General features: G+C 39.1%; 1 protein-coding gene and 1 pseudogene across 1 annotated transcript; both read left to right on the forward strand.

The window, feature by feature from the left end:
• Nucleotides 1-7,256: 7,256 nt before the first annotated feature.
• On the forward strand, nt 7,257-8,456 carry LOC115663649 (D-3-phosphoglycerate dehydrogenase 3, chloroplastic-like; annotated as a pseudogene).
• A 6,876-nt stretch (nt 8,457-15,332) lies between these two features.
• On the forward strand, nt 15,333-19,397 carry LOC115690415 (D-3-phosphoglycerate dehydrogenase 3, chloroplastic-like). Its single transcript, XM_030616748.2, has 5 exons — nt 15,333-16,253; nt 17,434-17,810; nt 17,891-18,001; nt 18,083-18,178; nt 18,580-19,397. The coding sequence occupies exons 1-5, from the start codon at nt 15,725-15,727 to the stop codon at nt 19,258-19,260; spliced, it is 1,794 nt and encodes a 597-aa protein (XP_030472608.1). The 5' UTR covers nt 15,333-15,724; the 3' UTR covers nt 19,261-19,397.
• The last annotated feature ends 363 nt before the right edge of the window (nt 19,398-19,760 follow it).

Here is a 19,760-nt window from a genome sequence, read left to right on the forward strand (position 1 = left end):
TAGAATAGCCCATTTCATTCTGAACTCTTTTTGCAAATTTTGAAAAATATGAAAATACTTCATTTTTATGAGCAAGGAATAACACCCAAGTAAATCTTGTGAAGTCATCAACAATAACTAAATAATATTTCTTACCACCAATACTTTGTGTTCTGGTTGGTCCAAATAGGTCCATATGAAGAAGCTGCAAAGCACGATCAGTGGAAACATGATGAATAGACTTGAAAGAACTTCTTACTTGTTTTCCTAGAGTGCAGGCATTGCATAACTCTGTTTTCTTGTATTTCAAATCTGGTAGACCTCGCACCAGTTTCTTGTTTGAGATCTTTGAGATTTGTTTCATACTGATATGCCACAATCTTCTATGCCATAGATCTTCATCTTCTTTGATTGAGATCAAGCAGTGAGTGGAATTTGGATTGACATCTAGAAGATAGATATTGCCATGTCATCTTCCTGTAAATGTTTGAGAAGAATCTTTGTTTGTCCCCGAGCATGTATCTTCTTGAAAGTTGATTCTGAAACCTGTATCACATAGTTGGCTTATGCTTATCAAGTTGTAGTTGAGTCATTTTACCAAAGAGACATCATTGATTGTAAGTCCTCCAATTTTAACTGTTCCTTTGCCAACAATTTTTCCTTTGGTATTTCCTCCAAAGGAAACTTTTCCACCATTCAGACTGTGTAGATCAGCGAATATGCTTGGATCTCCTGTCATATGTCTAGAGCATCCACTGTCTAGGTACTACTTCCTTTTTCTCTTTGTGGTAACCTGCAAAAATCACAACATCTCAAGTTTTCTTTGGTACCCAAATTTGTTTGGGTCCTTGAGTATTAGTATAAGCTGTCTTAACAAAATCTCTTCTAACAGGTCTCCAGACCTTAGGACAATCATTCTCAAAATGTTGTGGATCTCCACATTTTGAGCACCTGAGTGCACTTCGGCCAACAGGTTTTACAAAATTCTTTTTGAAATGGTTTTTATAAGCTTGTCGATGAGGTCTTTGTTTTAATCTCTCCTTGACCTTTGGAAAATCAATCAAGCTATCACTTTCCTTCACAAATCCGAGACCAGATTGGTTGTAGTAAGGAATTTGGATAGAAAGGATATACTTCAAGGTTTCTGAACCCTTTGAAAACTTGGAAGTAATTTCTGAAACTTGCTTTTTCAAAACCGCATTTTCTTTGGAAAGAAAATCTCGACTTTCCTTGACTTGATGAAATTCTTTTTGAAGGAAATCGATCTTTTCTTTTTGTGAAACATCCTGTTGCTTCAGTGATGAATTTTCCTTTTTCAAAGAAGAGATACATTTAAGAGTAGTCTTAAATTCAAAGCATAATTCATCAATGTAATTTGATATTTCAATAGGCATGTCAGAATGTTTTACCTCAATCTCCACTTTGGGATCAGAATCTGAATCTGAGTCTGAGTCTGACTTAGCCATTAGACAGAAATTTGAGATATCTTCGTCACTATCTTCGCACTCGTATCACCTGGGTTTCGCTTTAAGGCCTTCTTTGCTTTCTCAAACTTGGTCTTCTTTTTCGAAGTGGACAATTTGGCTTAATATGTCCACGTTTCTTACAGTGAAAGCATATAACATCCTTTGATCTCTCTGTTTCATCGAAAGACTTCTTCTTCTCAAAAGGTTTCTTACCTTTGAGGTTTTGATCTTCATTTTCTTATACTTCTTTATAAAGAGAGCTAGTTCTTCATCATCAACATCTTCATCTTCAGAATCTGCATCAGAATCAATGTTAGTCTTCAAAGCAATTGACTTATTACCTCTGGATTCATTCTCCTCATTCCGTTTCTCAGTCTCATATGATTAAAGAGTTCCAATTAACTCATTCACTGATAGAGGCTTGATCCTTTGTGTTTCTCGAAGAGATGTTTTGATGTTATCCCACTGATTTGTCAGTCCTCTCAGAAGTTTGTTGACTTTCATTGCATCCGGAACTGGTTGTCCTTGATAAGCAAGACCGTTTACTATATCAGTAAACCTGTCATACAAATCAGCAATTGATTCTCCAGGCTTCATTTTGAAGGATTCATATTGACCAAGCAAAAGATTGATTTGAGTTTCCATGGCTCGATCTGCTCCTTCATAAGTGACAAGGAGAGTATCCCAGATTTCCTTAGCTGATTCACAAGCAGCAATTTTTTTATATTCAATAGGAGATAAAGCACAATAGAGAGAATAAATTGCTTTGGAATCTAAGGTTTTTCTTTTGGATATCTCGGTTTGAGATAATGGAGGATCCGTTGTGCTATGCTTGCTTCGCCTTTTCTTTTGAATCGAAGATCTTGGATTGACTCTCTCGATGATGACATCCCATTGCATGTGATCAATTGACTTTATGAATGCCTTCATCTTATTCTTCCAGACACTATATTCTTTGCCATCGAAATATGGTAGTCTGTTGTTGCTCTGTCCTTCAATGAGCCCTGGAGCACCATAGCTAGCCATATAGATCGTTAGCTTAGAAGTAAGACACTTCAATAAAAGAGCAACCTGCTCTGATACCAATTGATGTAGCTAGCAAGGATCACCTAGAGGGGGGTGAATAGGTGATCTAAAACAATTTTAATAATTTATGCGGAAACAAAATAAATCACAGAAGAGTCCGAATAAAATTCAGATTCAAGACAGATTATATAGACGGTGCTCTTGATGTGCGTAATGTAAAGTAAGAGATAAGGGATAGAGAATCGCACACAAGTTTATAGTGGTTCGACTTATAGTAAGCCTACGTCCACTCTCCCACGCTTACGACTCTACCGGCTGGATTTCACTATGTAATCAAGAGGAATTACAACTTCTGAGTGTTAATACTCTTGTGTATGATAGGACTCTCTATCTCACACAATCACTCTTACAAAGTGTCCCTCAAGATCTTAATGTTTTGCTCAGAACGACAAGAGAAATGATTGGAGTATGCTCAGACTTTGGACTTGTTGATTCTTGATTCTGTTCTTCCTTCTGCTGCTCGTTGATCTCCTTAAATACTCCTCTACTTCCAAAACTAGCCGTTGGACAGCATTCAGAGGATCATCTTCCAATCTTCACCTTGGACAGATTTGTATAATAAGGATTGAGTAGCCATTGGATGATAGATTCTGAATCCCGCTGATTCTGGTCGCCCATACAATCAGAATCTTGGTTTCCATAAGTAGAGCTTTGTCCGTTGTAATGCATTCCTGTCGTGATGTTTGATTGTCAATCAATTTGATTGAGATTGAGACAATCGAACATTCCTTCGTGAAATTCATGCCGATCACTAGCCGTTGTGTTACGTTCGACGCGCCTCAAGAAATTCTCGTGCTCGCATCTCGAAGAACTTCGCGTCGCGTCTCGCATCTCGAATAATCTCTCGCTTTCGCATCTCGCATCCGCATCTCGCATCCGAATAACTTCGCGTCCGAATCTCGTAACTTAGATTATGTGGGTCTTCAAAAACATACTTGACAGTTTGTAAAGTCTGAATAACTTTCTTCTGATTTTCCAGAATATACAGACCTGGAATAGATTAGTTCAGAATAAGTATCAGATTTATAATAACATAAAAGGTTTTGTCAACTTCAAAATTAATAGGAGTTTTCCTCAACAGTGTACATCATTTGAGGATAATCTTTTTTCATCTTTCGAGTTTTAAATTGTATGAAAAATTCAGATCGTGACCTGTACAATAGAGAAGAAACTATTCGCCAAAAGTTGGGTCAGTTCTCTATTATAGCGGAGGAAGCGGCACCAACTTCAAAGTTGACCTTTTTTTTTTTTGGTCAAAACAAAATCATTTCATTTCATCAAGATAAGCTTCAGCATATACAAGATTCTAAAGGGTTTTCAAAGTTGACTTTATAAGGTAGTATAGATGTCGAAGCACTACTTAACATAGACCGAGAATGTGCGCAACTGATGATACTGGCCGAATATTTGTCCCGCAAAGAAGGCAGGGAGCAAATGCCATAAAGAAAAATTAATGGTAGGATATAAGGGGAAAAAAGAAGGGAAAAAATAGCTCAAAATCTAATTTGTTGATATGCACATCAAATTTGTGGAGCTTACAAATAACATAAATACATATTGAAGGCGCGACAAATTAAATTTGAATGCATTAACGAGTAATGTTAATCCGGATTGACTTGGCCAATGGGATTTAGAAAAGTTTACCATCCTCTCAAATAGATAAGGAATAGACGTCTATTTAACCACGATCGAGATCGTAATCCTGAATGATATCATTATTTTGTATTTTCGAGAATTTTATATTTTGTGCGTGAAAAAATTGAATGTCCAATGTCGAAAATCGAAGGTCAAGGAAAACACCCCTGGCCTATAAAGTGACCCAATAATGGGTAAATAAATTTCTTTTCTAAATTGCAGAAAGAAGGCTAAAGAAATGAAATATAAGTAAATTCAAGCATCTTATAAAATTTTATTACATCGTCTGTAATATATGTAAATCAAAAGAACTCCTTTTTTAAAAGAATCTCGATCATTTATTTCTCTAATATACACTTATATAATTTACTAGTATTATGTTTATGGACAAATGCATTAGATCAATAATTTTGTTTATCTCTCACGTATTTTAATATTAAGCTTTTTATATTTTCTATCCAACAGTAACCTTTTGAAAAAAATTTCAAATCTCGAAAGGCTTTTCTTTCGCATATATTACATTCCCACATATATTTACACAATTTATTCCTTTCCATTTTTTAATAGTTCAATTATTCTGTAATTAATTAATTTTTTAATTTTCCAAATGCCGATTTTTGGGAAAAGTGTCGGAAAAGTCCTAAAGTTATTGCATTTGTGCCAATTTAATCATAATCTTTTTTTGTGCAAATTTACTTATGTCAATTTAGTCCTTCCGATTAATTTTGGCCGAATATTGCTAACATGGAGGCTGGCCTATATGGTACCGTGGGAGATCACATGGACAATTTTTAATAATATATTAATATTTTTTCGAATTTTATTATTATTTCAGATTTTTTTTTCTTTTTTTCTTTCTTTTCTTTTTTTTTCTTCTTCCTTTTGCTGGTGACTAGCCATCGAGCAAGCTGGCCTCGCCTAGGCGAGGATCACCGCCAGCCAAGCGAATCCCAGCCAGGACTCCCCTCGCCAAATCTGGCGAGGCCAGCCCGCCTGACCATGGCTAGTGCTCGATCACAGACAAAAGGAAGAAGAAAGAAAAAAATCAAAAAAAAATATTAATTAAAAATTATGTACGTCAGCACCGGCGGTGTCACGTAGACAAACCGACGCCTACGACGCGTAATATCCGATCAAAATTAGCCGAAATGACAGAATTGGCATTATATCAAAAATTTTCTCGACTAAATTGGCAGTGATGCAATTGGTTTATGACTTTCCCGACATTTTCCCTGCCAATTTTTTGCAATTCTTCTGCACATTTGGTAGTATGCATAAGTGATAATTTCTTTTTTACAAAGAAAGCAATGCGCTAAGACATCATCGGTCTCGTGAGACTCGGAATAATTTACTTGCATCTGCTGTGAACGCGTCGAGAAGAAGAAGAAGAAGAAGAAGAAGACGGGGAGACCAGGTCGCACTTTAACCCCGTCGTCGACCGTGACGGTGCTCGAAGCTACCATCCACCGCCGGTGGCGGAGGAAGCGACGACTTTCTCATGCTTCTGAAGTTGGTTAACCCCTCGGCGTTGTTGACCAAGTTCCCATTATTTTTTCTTTCTATTTTTTCTCACATCTTACCTTCATCTTCCCTCTCTTTTCCATGAAAAACCCCCCCAATCCGCCATGAAAACCACCGGCGGTGGCCAAGCACGCGATTGCACTCCTGACGGCCATGGCCCGAAACATTGCGCAAGCTGCAGTTTCGGTGAAGTCGGGTCAGTGTTTGTTTTATGAATTTCCATCCTTTTTTAGCACTTCTAGTTCTGGCGGTTTGTTCTGTTTTGGCATTGTTTAGTATTATATGTTGGGGTTGTTGATACATGGGGAAGGGACTCAAATGGTAACTGTTAAATTGTCTTTCTGCATCTAGTTAATGCCTATTTACTTGTGAAAACTTTCATGGCGTGCTATACTTTTGTCCTTAAAGTTGTCGGAATATATTCCACAATCAGAAGTTACTGAACGATTCCATTGGATCATGGTTCGGTTTCGTGTGGAACAATCAGAAACAAGAACATGGGACCTGGATTATGCGTGTAAAAAGTTTAGCTATACTCATGTGCAACTATGATTTTGCGATCTAAATGGGTACAACAGCAATAATTGGATGCTTTCTCTAAGCGCCTTTTTTGGGAAAAGTTTGTTGCACGCTCCTGGGTCAGACGCACCCAATTGGCGTTACCTGTTAGATTAGGCAATTAGCCCTTCTCTTTTGGAATGACACAGGGTCTAGATGGATTCTTTTCAACCACATACTATAAATTAAAATAACTAACTACATTCTCTTCGGTTTATGAGGTTCCTTTTGACCTTGATTAATCAGGAAGATGAAGGAGGAGGTTGAGTTTGTGAATCTCAGTATATTTATGCAGGGGCTATGTTTACCAACATATTTCCTCATTAATAGTAGCAATGTCTTTCTCAGGGGTTACCTCCAGAACATAGAATTTTGCAGAGGAGCTGCTTGATGATGACAGTTTTCTATAGCTGACTGTCAGATAACCAAACGAATTTTGATCAATCTGGTGTATATTTTTTAATGGAACACTTGATAATAACAGATATTCTATTTTGTGTACATACTACATATTCTCAAACTGGATAGTCAAACACTCGACTGTTTTGGCTAGAAAGAGGGGGAAAGAACTTGACTGTAACAATATGGCCAGAAACTTGAAGCAACTTTTGGCATACATGCATCGGCTAATGCAGGTAAATGGCAATGGAAAACGTATGTGGGCATGTCTCTTTCAGGGAAAACCCTTGCTGTTATGGGTTTTGTAGAGGTTGGGTTTGATGTTGCCTGACGTGCCAAAGGTCTTGGAATGCACGTAATTGCATATGATCCATACGCCTCTGGTCATCTAGCCCGTGCAATTGGAGTAGAGTTGGTTACATTCGACAGGGCCATAGTGAATGCAGATTTCATCTCCTTACATATGCATCTTACTCCTGCTACACAGAAGATGCTTAATGACGAGACCTTTGCAAAGATGAAGAAAGGCGTTCAAATTTTGAATGTTGCTCATGGAGGATTGATTGACGAAGATGCTCTAGTCAGGGCACTTGATTCAGGAATTGTCTCAGGTACGTCTTTCTGTTTCACTTTTGTCTTTTGGGGACTGCTAATTATGTCATCTGGAACATTGAACTGATTTCTCTAATAGGCAGCTGTAGATGTTTTGATAGAGGAGCCGCCACCAAAAGACAACAAGCTGGTCCAACATGAGTAAGTTATCGTTACCCCAAATCTTGGAGACTCTACTTTTGAAGGTCAGGTTGATTGAATGGCCCGAGTTTATGAATGCTTGAACTGTTCATTTTTTGTGCCATTAGATGACAGCAAAAGCAATATGCAGGAAGAATTGACTATCGAAATTGCAGAAGCTGTCATTAAAGCTTTAAAGGGATATCTTCCTTCAACTGTAGTCAACGAACCGATGGTTGCTGCTGAGGTATCATCTGGCATCTTTCTATCGTGTAGCATCTAGTCTCTTCATGAGATAACACCATGCGGCATAAAAGTTCTCCTTAAAAGCAGCATACTGCATTATTGTTGTTGTATTGTTCATGCATCTACGTTCAGAAGCCATTGCCCTCATTTTCCAAGTATAAACACCATCATCTTCCAGCAATTAATTAACAATTAATGAATAAATATAGTAGAACAAATAATGTTAGTCCTGCATTGATCCTTTGATTTTATGCGAATGCCCATCTATTACGATGTTATCTGAGTTCTAATAAACCTCCTTTTCTGGGCTAAAGAAACCATTCCATTAATATACTGTCATATATATCTGATGATAGTTACCAGTTCTTCTACATTCATTAGAAATATGTCCTGCACATTTCATTGCTCCTTTGTTCTATTCTATCAGGTTCTTGCGGAGTTGAAACCATTTCTGGACCTTGCAAACAAACTAGGAAAATTTGCTGTTAAACTAATAGCTGGACGAGGTGGTTTTAAAGCAGTAAAAGTCACGTACGCTTCCGCTAGAGAACCAGATCAACTTGATACGAAACTCCTCCGAGCAGGGTTATCAAGGGCCTGATCGAACCCTTTTCCAGCGTCATCATCAACTGGGTGAATGGAGATTCAGTAGCTAAGCAAAGAGGACTCAGAATTTCCGAAGAGCGAGTCACTTTGACGGGCTCCCCAGAGTACCCTCTCGAGTTCATCAGGGTTCAGATTGCAAACGTGGAATCGAGATTCGACAGCGCCTTATCACCATCCGGGGTGATCGAAGTGGAGGGGCAGGTAAAAGACGGACTCCCCTTCAAATAATTATGTGAATTGGTATGAATTTCTGACAAATTGCAAGAGAAGTTTTCTTTCTAAAGCAGCAGCACCCCGAGGGCTCGTTTCCAGCTCAGCTCTCTCACCACCCCTCCTCAAAAATGAAGGGAATGGACCGCAAGCAAAACAAAGTGGTTTCTAAAACTTGGAGCATTCGCAACGGTTTCATCAATTGCATTTAAATTTAAAAAAATATTAAAATATTATTTAAAATGTCCACGTCGGCGTCAACGGTGTCACATAGAACGGTCGGTATTCACATCATCGATTTCTGGCCAAATGGACTCAATTGGTAAAATATGAAGAGATTTAAGACTCAATTGGCATAATTAAAAGATTTATGACTGAATTGGTATAAGTGTAATACGTTTACGACTTTTTTGTAATTTTCTTTTTTTTTTCTAAAAGGAAAATGCCACCAAAAACCTCAAATGATGTCCAATGTGACAGATATCCTAAATTTTTTGTAACATAAAAAATCTTAAATTATGTCAACCATAACATATTTACCATAAACTCTTTATTGTGACATCAAAATCTCCAAACTCGTATTTGTGTGACATATTTACAATCCATCAAGGTTCCGTGAGATGATTTTCCAGTCAAAACGACATCGTTGTTGCCTCGTGGGCACATCCACGTCAACACGGTGCAATCTTGATGTAAGGTAATATGTCATACAGGTACAAATTTGAAATTTTTTATGTTACAAAAAAATATTTAGGATAAATATATCACAAATGCATATCTTGAGATTTTTTGTGACTTCTTTCCTATTATAAATAAAAATAGTTAAAAATATATATATGAAAATTAAAAATATATATTTAAAGAGATAATGTGCAAATGTCCAACATTTACATAAATGGAGTAAGCGAATCTCTTGGTAAGATATCTTGGTTATTGGTCCAACAGGGCTGGGAAGAAAGTGCGTCCCGATCATTATAAAATAGACATGATAAAATAGGCATCTTTTCATTGTCATACATCGGATAAAGTTTAACTAAGGACTTCTGTAGGTGTCGAGTCATCTTTTCTTTATCTTATTCTTGACAAACTTGGATTTAGCAAGATCAATGCGATGTAACACATCTTCCTACCACACGAGTTCGGTTCACGTCAACAGCGAATATCTGAACCACTCTTATCGCGTTACCTAATTACGACAGATCTCATATCGAGAGATTTTCTATCCGTTAGGATTTTGGTGTGGTTATCGTAAGAGCATCTGAATTCTTTTAATTTAAATTAAAAAAAATCCATTTCTCGCTTATTTTTATAATTCATAAATCCGAAAGATTCTTGTGCATTCCTACTGATGTCAAAGTTCAATGTCAAATGAGTTTGCGAAATCCGCCACAAAATACCGCAAATCCGTCCACACCGAACCAATTAAAAAATGAAAAGTTTCCACAAATCAATACCTTTATTCGTGTTTCAGGAAAATGATATGGTTTTTGTAGCCTATGATGCAGTATTATGGAACAGCCATCATCATGCGAATGTACAATGATGTATTTGTCTTTGTTGATGTAGAGGACACCCGTAATGAATAGGTTGAGAGGACATAAGTCCTACGATTCATACACAAAATGATATGGCTTGTGTAGCCTAGTATGGCTTATGTAGCTTGTGATGTAATATTATAGAATAGCCATTTACAGTGATATATTTATCTTTGTTGATGTAGAAGACACCCGTGATGGATGGGTTGAGAGGCATGGCATAGAGGTCTTTATGATTCCGTCTCCCATGAATTGTTGGTGACAATATCTCATTAATTGAGATGCCTCGTTAGTCGAAATGGTTTCTGACCAATAAAAAGTAGGGAATAGATATTCACATGTGTATATCAATGAGCTACTACGTGATCATGAAATTAATAAGTCATATATGTGCATTTGAGTGTTAAAACTAAATATCATATCATGGCTTCTAGTTCTAATTCATTGCCTACATGATTATTGTTAATAATGCCCGACTTACATCTTAAATTAACTTAAATAATATGTTTGGAAAGTGTAAGCGAATACTCGTTGTTTAGAGTAAGTTGATCTTCCTGAAGTGAGCAAGTGATGAAGAAATTTGGCATGGCTGATTTGTCTTTGAAACGACTTTTGTGAATATGTACGACAATATATGGATCTTGATATGTTTGTAAATCTATGTTGTGATACGTGCTTATAAAAGATGAAACGGTTAACATGTTAGATGTGAGTTGGGTTCCAAGAACTTGAATCATGTAGAATACATGTTTTATTTCCTCAAGTGATAGAATTACTCTATTATGAATATTTAAATAACGAAGATATATTTTACTCTCGTCAAATGAATGATTGTCATTTTCTGAATTATAGTGATTCCTCGAAATGTAATGTGATATCACTCGTTGAATGTTATCATACTATTGTACTCTTGGGTCAAGTAGTAAGATAATCTCCTACCTTAAATCTAGAGATTTCATTTATTCAGATTAGGCTCATCCAAACAAAAATTACAAATTAATCGAGTTTAGAGTACGAGACATTTAAATTAGCGCTATTGAGGACTTGATTAGAGTGTGCAGTAAAAGTAAGCGTTTATATTTTGCATAAGTATTATATATAAAAATATATAATTTGTGTAAATCATTTGAGGTTCATTTTTTTTTGGGTTAATATCACGAAAAACCCTAAACTGGTACACTTGTGACAGATTTACCCAAAACTATTTTTTTTACCATAAAAAACCTCCAACTAGTACATCTGTGATAATTTTACCCCGAACTATTTTTTTGACCACCAAAAAACCCAAACTGGTACACCTGTGACAATTTTACCCCGAACTAATATTTTAATTTTATTTTTTATTTTTTCGAATTTTTTCGAATTTTTTTTAGTTTTTCTTATCTTTTCTTTTTCCTTTCCTTTTCTTTTTTTTTCCCTTCATTTTTAACCTCTGGTCGGCGAGGTCGGCCTTGCCCACCCCTGGCGAGGTTCGACCTTGCCAGTTGCCGGCGAGGGGTTGTCCTCGCCATCGCTGGCGAGGCTTGGCCCCGCCGCAACTGGCAAGGTCAACCTCGCCCAAAAGCAGTGAGGTCGAACCTTGCCAGCGACAGCGAGGATGACCCCTCGCCAGGGGTGGGGCAAGGCCGACCTTGCCAGTTGCCGGCGAGGTCGGCCTCGCCAGCGGCCGGCGGGACCGACCTCGCCGGATCGGCGACCGGCCAGAGGTTAAAGGTGAAGGAAAAAAAAAAAGAAAAGGAGAGGAAAAAGAAAATAAAATAAAAACTAAAAAAATTCGAAAAAATAAAAAATAATATTAAAAAATTAGTTCGGGGTAAAATTATCACAGGTATACCAGTTTGGGGTTTTGGTAATCAAAAAAATAGTTCGGGGTAAATCTGTCACAGATGTACCAGTTTGGGATTTTTTATGGTCAAAAAAATAATTTAGGGTAAATCTGTCACAAGTGTACCCTTTTTTTTTTAGTCTTTCAAGTTTCAAATTGTATGAAAAATTTCAGATCATGACATATACAATAGAAAAAAAACTCTTCGCGAAAAATTGGATCGGTTATCTATTAAAGAGGAGGAAGTGGGCACCAACTTCAAAGTCCACTTTATAAGGTAGTACAGATGTCGAAGCACTATTTAACATTTACTAAGAATGTGGCCGAATATTTATCCATCAATTTAGTTACCGAGTTCATTGGAAAAGATTACCAAAAAAATCTTGAACCATTTACACATTTACCAATTTAGTCCAAAATCTTTTAATTGTACCAATTAAGTCCTAAACATTTTTATGTTTTGACAATTGAGTCAATCAGCCAATTTTGACCGAAAATTACTGACGTGGATACCAGCCGTTTTTTGTGGCACGGCTAGCACTGAATTGAACAATTTTTTTATTTTTTTTTGAATTTTTTTCCTTTTTTTTCTTTTCTTCTCTTTTCCTTCTTTTATTTTTTTATTGTGGCCGATGAGAGCTGCACAGTCCTCCCCGGTCACGGGAGAGGGCCACGAAGCCCTCTCTAGTAGTGAGGGAGGGTCATGGCCCTAGCCAGGTCTAGGCGAGGCACAACCCTCACTTGTGGCTGACAAGGGCTTTGCGACCCTCGCCCAAACCATTGCGGCTGCGAGTGAGGCCACCTTACCCAAATCTGACCTAGGATGACCTCACACAAAGCCGTGATGGCCTCAACTGTGACCGACAAGAGCCCGGCAACCCTCGTCGACCATAGTTAAAATAAATAAATAAAAGCCAAATAGAAGAAAAAAAGAAAATTAAAAGAAAATTAAAAATAATTATCCACATTAGCGTTGACCGTGCCATGTCAAAAGATCAGTATCTACGTTAGCAATTTCCTGCCAAAATTAGCCAGATTGACTTAATTCGCAAAACATGAAAAGTTTAGAACTCAATTGACATAATTAAAAGGTTTATGGCTGAATTGATAAAAATACAATAAATTTATGATTTTTTTGGTAATTTTCCTTTCCATTCATTTGCTATGATAAGAAACACATATATAACAATGTTTTTTTTTTGTTTTTATAATGTGGAGGTCCAAAATCGACCTCAGACAGAAATTACGCCTTTCTGATAAACAACAACCGGCTTGAGAAAGAAGGCAGGGAGCAAATGCAAAAAAGAAAAATGAACGGTAAGATATAAGGGGAAAAAAGAAGGAGAAAATAGCTCAAAATTTACTATGTTGATATGCACATCTAATTTGTTGAGCTCACAAATAACATCAATATCTACCGAAGGGGCGACAAATTAAATTTGAATGCATTAACAAGTAATGTTAATCCAGATTGATTTGGCCGATGGGATTCAGAAAAGTTTGCCATCCTCTCAAATAAATAAGCAATAGATGTATATTTAATCACAATGAAGATTGTAATCCTAAATGAGTTTTTTTTTTATTAAATGTCGAAAATCGAAGGTCGGCGAAAACACCACTAGCTTATAAAGTGACCCAATAATGGGTAAATAAAATTTCTTTTTTAAATTACAAGACGAAGAATAAATAAACGAAATATAAATAATTTCAAGCATCTTACCAAAATTTATTACATCGTCAGTGATATATTTAAATCAAAAGAACTCTTTTTTATTCAAAAGAATCTCAATCATTTGTTTCTCGAGAAAAATGTTAAAAAAGTCCTAAACCTATTGCATTTGTACCAATTTAATCCTAAATTTTTTTTAGTGCCAATTTAGTCCTAAACCTTTTGAATTAATGTTAATTCAGTCATTCCGGCTAATTTTGGTTGGACATCGCCAGCCTACGTGGCACGACTAGCGCTGACGTTGAATTTTTTTAATAATATTTTAATATATTTTTCAATTTTTTAATTGTTTTTTATGATTCTTTTTTTTCTCTTTTTTCTTTTTTTTTCTTTCTTTCTCCATTCCTCCCTTTGCCGGTGACTGGCCATCGACCACAGGCGATGGCCAGCCACTGGCTAGGCGAGCCCCAGTGAGGGCTCCCCTTGCCAAGGCTTACTCAGGCCACGCCGAGGCTCGCCTGGCCGAAGGCCAGTCACCGGCAATGGGAAGAAGGGAGAAAGAAAGAAAGAAAAAAATCAAAAAATAATTTTAAAAATAAAATATTATTAAAAATTATACACGTCAACATCAACAGTGCCACATAAGCTAGCCGGCGTCCACATTAGTAAAATCGGGTCAAAATTAGCCAAAAGGATTGAATTGACACTAGTTCAAAAGATTTAGGACTAAATTGACACCAAAAAAAGATTTATGACTAAATTGGCACCAATGCAATAGGTTTAGGACTTTTCTAACACTTTTCCCTTTATTTCTCTAACATGCACTTATATACGGTTTACTAGTATTAAATATTTCCTATCCAAAAGTAACCCTTTTTTCGGAAAACAAATTCAAAGCTCGAAAGGTTTTTCTTTCACATATATCACATTCCCACGAATATTTATGCAATTTATTTCCTTACATTATTTAATAGTTCAAATATTCTGCGATTAATTAACTTTGTTTGATTTTTGCAAATGCCCATTTTTTGCAATTCTTTTGCACATTTGGTAGTGCATATATAAGTGTGTGTATATGTGTGTGTATATATTAGGGTTAATACCACGAAAAACCCTAAACCGGTACACTTGTGACACACTCGGGCGAGGGCCGCCTCGCCCGATCTCGGGGCGAGGGCGACCTCGCCCGCGTCGGGCGAGGGTTGCTCTCCGGCTGGCCGAGCGAGGGCTATCCTCGCCCGCCCAGTAGCAAGGGCGACCCTCGCCCGACTCGGGCGAGGGCCGCCTCGCTCGGCTTCGGCGAGGCTCGCTTGGGCGGGCGAGGACGGCCCGCCCGAGCTCGGGCGAGGGCGGCCCGACGCCGGCGAGGGCCGCCTCGCTAGATCCGGCAAGGGTCGCCCTAGGCGAGGGCGGCCCGACGCGGCGAGGGCCGCCTCGCTAGATCCGGCGAGGGTCGCCCTTGCCGAGTCGAGCGAGGGCGGCCCGCTGCCGTCGCCGAGGCTTTCTGCCGGCTTCTGCTGGCTGCTCGGCCGGATCGGCGACCGGCCAAAGGTTGAAGTGAAGAAAAAAAAAAAGAAAAGAAAAGAAAAAGAAAAAATTCAAAAAATTCAAAAATAATATTAAAAATTAGTTGGGGTAAAATTGTCACGTATTTAACTGTTTTGGGTTTTTTGTGGTATGTTCGGGGTAAAATTGTCACAGGTGTACCAGTTTGGGGTTTTTATGGTCAAAAAAATAATTTGGGGTAAATGTGTCACGAGTGTATCAGTTAAGGGTTTTTCGATGTATTAACCCTATATATTATATAAGTGATAATTTCTTTTTTAGAAAGAAAGCAATGCGTTAAGACATCATCGGTGCAGTGAGACTAGGAACAATTCACTTGCATCTGCAGGGAAGGGACCACGTGAGAAGAAGAAGAAGAAGAAGAAGAGGAGGAGGAAGAAGACGGCGGCGGCTGAGACCAGGTCGCACTTCAACTCCGTCGTCGGCCGTGACGGAGATCGAAGCCACCGTCCACCGCCGACGGCGGTGGAAGCGACGACTTTCTTCATTCTTCTGAAGTTGGTTAACCCCTCGGCGTTGTTGACCAAGTTCCCACTGTTTTTTCTTTCTTCCATTTTTTCTCACAGCTTCCCTTCATCTTCCCTCTCTTTTCCGTGAAAAACCCCCCAAACCGCCATGAGAACCACGGCCACATGCTCTTTAAATTCCCTCCCTCTCCACCTTCCTCGAGCGAACCCAACGTCACGACGACATGGCGTGCACCATCAACCTCGGGAAAGCCTTAGCGACCGGCAGTTTCCCCTCCTCCAGGCGTGCTCTCTCGCCGAACCTCGCCGCCTCTGTATCCCTCCGCCGTGCCCTTCGCAGCCCGCCGGCAGCCCTGCGTGCAGCCTCCGATGACGACCGGTTCACCGTCCTGGTGGCGGACCAGCTCGGGGATGCGGGGCTGGGGATGCTCAGGGATTTCGTGGAAGTTGACTACGCCGTTGACCTCGCGCCCGAGGAGCTGTGCGCGAGGATCGGCGGGTGTGACGCGCTCATCGTCGGGAGCGAGATGAAGGTGAGCAGGGACGTGTTCGGCTGCTCCCGCGGGAGGCTGAAGGTGGTCGGGATCGCCGGGGGTGGGATCGACAATGTGAACTTGGCCGCGGCAAACGAGAATCGGTGCTTGGTGGTGAATGCACCGAGTGCGAGCGCAACTGCGGTGGCCGAGCACGCGATTGCGCTCCTGACGGCCATGGCCCGAAACATTGCGCAGGCTGCAGTTTCAGTGAAGTCGGGTCAGCGTTTGTTTTATGAATTTCAATCCTTTTTTAGCACTTCTAGTTCTGGCTGTTTGTTCTGTTTGGCATTGTTTAGTATTATATGTTGGGGTTGTTCATACATGGGGAAGGGACTCAAATGGTAACTGTTGAATTGTCTTTCTGCATCTAGTTAATGCATATTTACTTGTGAAAACTTTCATGGCATGAGATACTTTTGTCCCTAAAGTTTTTGGAATATATTCCATAATCAGAAGTTACTGAACGATTCCATTGGATAATGGTTTGGTTTCGTGTGGAACAATCAGAGACAAGAACAACTGTATCCTGGAATCTGCGTGTAAAAAGTTTAGCTATACTCATGTGCAACTATGATTTTGTGATCTAAAAGGGTACAACAGCAATAATTGGATGCTTTCTCTAGGCGCCTTTTTTGGGAAAATTTGTTGCATGCTCCTGGGCCAGACGTGGCCAATTGGCGTTACCCGTTAGATTATGCAGGTCCCAAATATTGATGTGTTCTGAGCCATGAGCACTGCATGCCCCTTCTTTTTGGAATGACACAGGGTCTAGATGGATTCTTTCTATACCTTATTGTTTGAAGAATAAGAGGAGAGGAGTTTCATATTCTAGTCAGAAATATGATTCTGAAGCGGAATCAGTCTGAGAAGGTGTTTCAAGATATCTTAGTAGAACCACATACTAGTTACTGCAAGATGCAGTGTAAATTCAGGAAACCCTTTTCCGTACGTATAAATTGAAATAGCTAACTACATTTTCTTTGGTTTATGAGGTTCCTTTTGACCTTGAGAAATCAGGATGATGAAGGAGGAGGTTGAGTTTGTGAATCTCAGTATATTTATGCAGGGGCTATGTTTACCAATATATTTCCTCATTAATAGTAGCAATGTCTTTCTCATCCAGAACGTAGAATTTTGCAGAGGAGCTGCTTGATGATGACAATTTTCTATAGCTGACTGTCAGATAACCAAACGAATTTTGATCAATCTGGCATATATTTTTTAATGGAACACTTGATGATAACAGATCTTCTATTTTGTGTACATACTACATATTCTCAAATTGGATAGTCAGACACTCAACTGTTTTGGCTAAATAGAGAGGGAAAGAACTTGACTGTGACAATATGGCCAGAAACTTGAAGTGACTTTTGGCATACATGCATCGGCTAATGCAGGTAATTGGCAACAGAAAAAGTATGTGGGCATGTCTCTTTCAGGGAAGACCCTTGCTGTTATGGGTTTTGTCGAGGTTGGGTTTGATGTTGCCCGACGTGCCAAAGGTCTTGGAATGCACGTAATTGCATATGATCCATACGCCTCTGGTCATCTAGCCCGTGCAATTGGGGTGGAGTTGGTGACATTCGACAAAGCCATAGCAAATGCAGATTTCATCTCCTTACATATGCATCTTACTCCTGCCACACAGAAGATGCTTAATGACGAGACCTTTGCAAAGATGAAGAAAGGCGTTCAAATTCTGAATGTTGCTCATGGAGGATTGATTGATGAAGATGCTCTAGTCAGGGCACTTGATTCAGGAATTGTGTCTCGGGTACTTATTTCTGTCTCACTTTTGTCTTTAGGGGACTGCTAATTATGTCATCTGGAACATTGAAGTGATTTCTCTAATAGGCAGCAGTAGATGTTTTGATAGAGGAGCCGCCACCAAAAGACAACAAGCTGGTCCAACATGAGAAAGTTATCGTTACCCCAAATCTTGGAGACAGTACTTTTGAAGCTCAGGTTGGTTGAATGGCCCGAGTTTATGAATGCTTGAAATGTTCATTTTATGTGCCACTAGATGACAGCAAAAGCAATATGCAGGAAGAATTGGCTATCGAAATTGCAGAAGCTGTCATTAAAGCTTTAAAAGGAGAACTTCCTTCAACTGTAGTCAACGAACCGATGGTTGCTGCTGAGGTATCGTCTGGCATCTTTATATTGTGTAGCATCTAGTCTCTTCATGAGCTAACACCATGCGACATAAAAGTGCTCCTTAAAAGCAGCATACTGCATATATGTTGTTGGATTGTTCATGCATCTATGTTCAGAAGCCATTGCCCTCATTCTCTTCCAGAAATTAATTAACAATTAATGAATAAATATAGTAGAACAAATAATGTTAGTCCTGCATTGATCCTTTGATTTTATGCGAATGCCCGTCTATTACGATGTTATCTGAGGTCTAATAAACCTCCTTTTCTGGGCTAAAGAAACCGTTCCACTAACATGCTGTCATATATATCTGATGATAGTTACCAGTTCTTCTACATTCATTAGAAATATGTCCTGCACATTTTAATGCTCCTTTGTTCTATCAGGTTCTTGCAGAGTTGAAACCATTTCTGGACCTTGCAATCAATCTAGGAAGATTTGCCGTCAAACTAATAGCGGGAAGAGGTGGTTTTAAAGCAGTAAAAGTCACGTACGCTTCCGCTAGAGAACCAGATCAACTTGATACGAAACTCCTCCGGGCAGGGGTTATCAAGGGCCTGATCGAACCCATTTCCAGCGTCATCGTCAACTGGGTGAATGGAGATTCAGTAGCTAAGCAAAGAGGACTCAGAATTTCCGAAGAGCGAGTCACTTTGACAGGTTCACCAGAGTACCCTCTCGAGTTCATCCGGGTTCAGATTGCAAACGTGGAATCGAGATTCGACAGCGCCTTATCGACGTCCGGGGATATCGAAGTGGAGGGACGGGTAAAAGACGGGCTCCCCTTCTTGACGAAGGTCGGGAATTTCGAGGTAGACGTTCGGTTGGAAGGGTGCATCCTGCTCTGCAGGGCGATCGATCAGCCGGGTTTGATTGGAAAGATCGGAAGCATCCTGGGAGAGGCCAACGTGAACATCGGCTTCATGAAAGCTACCAGGACCACCATGAACTCGGAGAACTCGGAATGTATGATCTCGATCAAGCTGGATGATCAGCCCACCAAGGAAACGCTGAAGAAGATCGGCGAGATCGCCGCGATTCGGGAGTTCGTGTTCCTGATTGTGTAAACGTGAGAATGACACATTATTTCATTGTACCTGGAGAACACATTATTTGATTAATTCCCTTTCATTTCTGCCTTTGTACAGATATGTCACTTGTTAAGATTCAATTGCTTGAATAAAATCGGTTCCCCTTTGGAGAAGATTGCTGACCAACTCTTCCTGTGATTGCCAAGCTGAGTACCTCAAATCTCAAATGAGTGCTCTTGGGTTGGGCACTTGTTAAGTCTTATTAAATGTATGATTTGAAGTTAATGATTTTATTAAAATGTGTAGGTTTTTTTTGTCATTTTTCTAAAAATATCTTGAAAATTTTTAGTTCCACTTCTAGTTAATTTAATCATTGCTCCAGCAAAACTTGTTAAGCAAGCCTTTGATAAACCAAATGTTAGTATATTCTTTTTTGAAAGGAAAAACGCCATCAAAAACCTCAAATTATTTCCATTGTGACAAATTTACCCTAAATTTTTTTTGTAACACAATAAATCTCAAATTATACCCACCGT

The sequence above is a fragment of the Syzygium oleosum genome, unplaced genomic scaffold, assembly GCF_021117445.2.
Source record: "Syzygium oleosum isolate NSW1041296 unplaced genomic scaffold, Sole_v2.1 Sole_v2.62, whole genome shotgun sequence".
NCBI classification, from domain to species: domain Eukaryota; kingdom Viridiplantae; phylum Streptophyta; class Magnoliopsida; order Myrtales; family Myrtaceae; genus Syzygium; species Syzygium oleosum.

Bases quoted from the DNA above. Each gene is read 5' to 3' on its own strand.
- LOC115690415 (XM_030616748.2), top strand. From the start codon at position 15,725: ATGGCGTGCACCATCAACCTCGGGAAAGCCTTAGCGACCGGCAGTTTC. The intron at 18,002-18,082 runs GTTGGTTGAATG...AGCAATATGCAG, and splicing joins ACAGTACTTTTGAAGCTCAG to GAAGAATTGGCTATCGAAAT. The intron at 18,179-18,579 runs GTATCGTCTGGC...TTGTTCTATCAG, and splicing joins AACCGATGGTTGCTGCTGAG to GTTCTTGCAGAGTTGAAACC.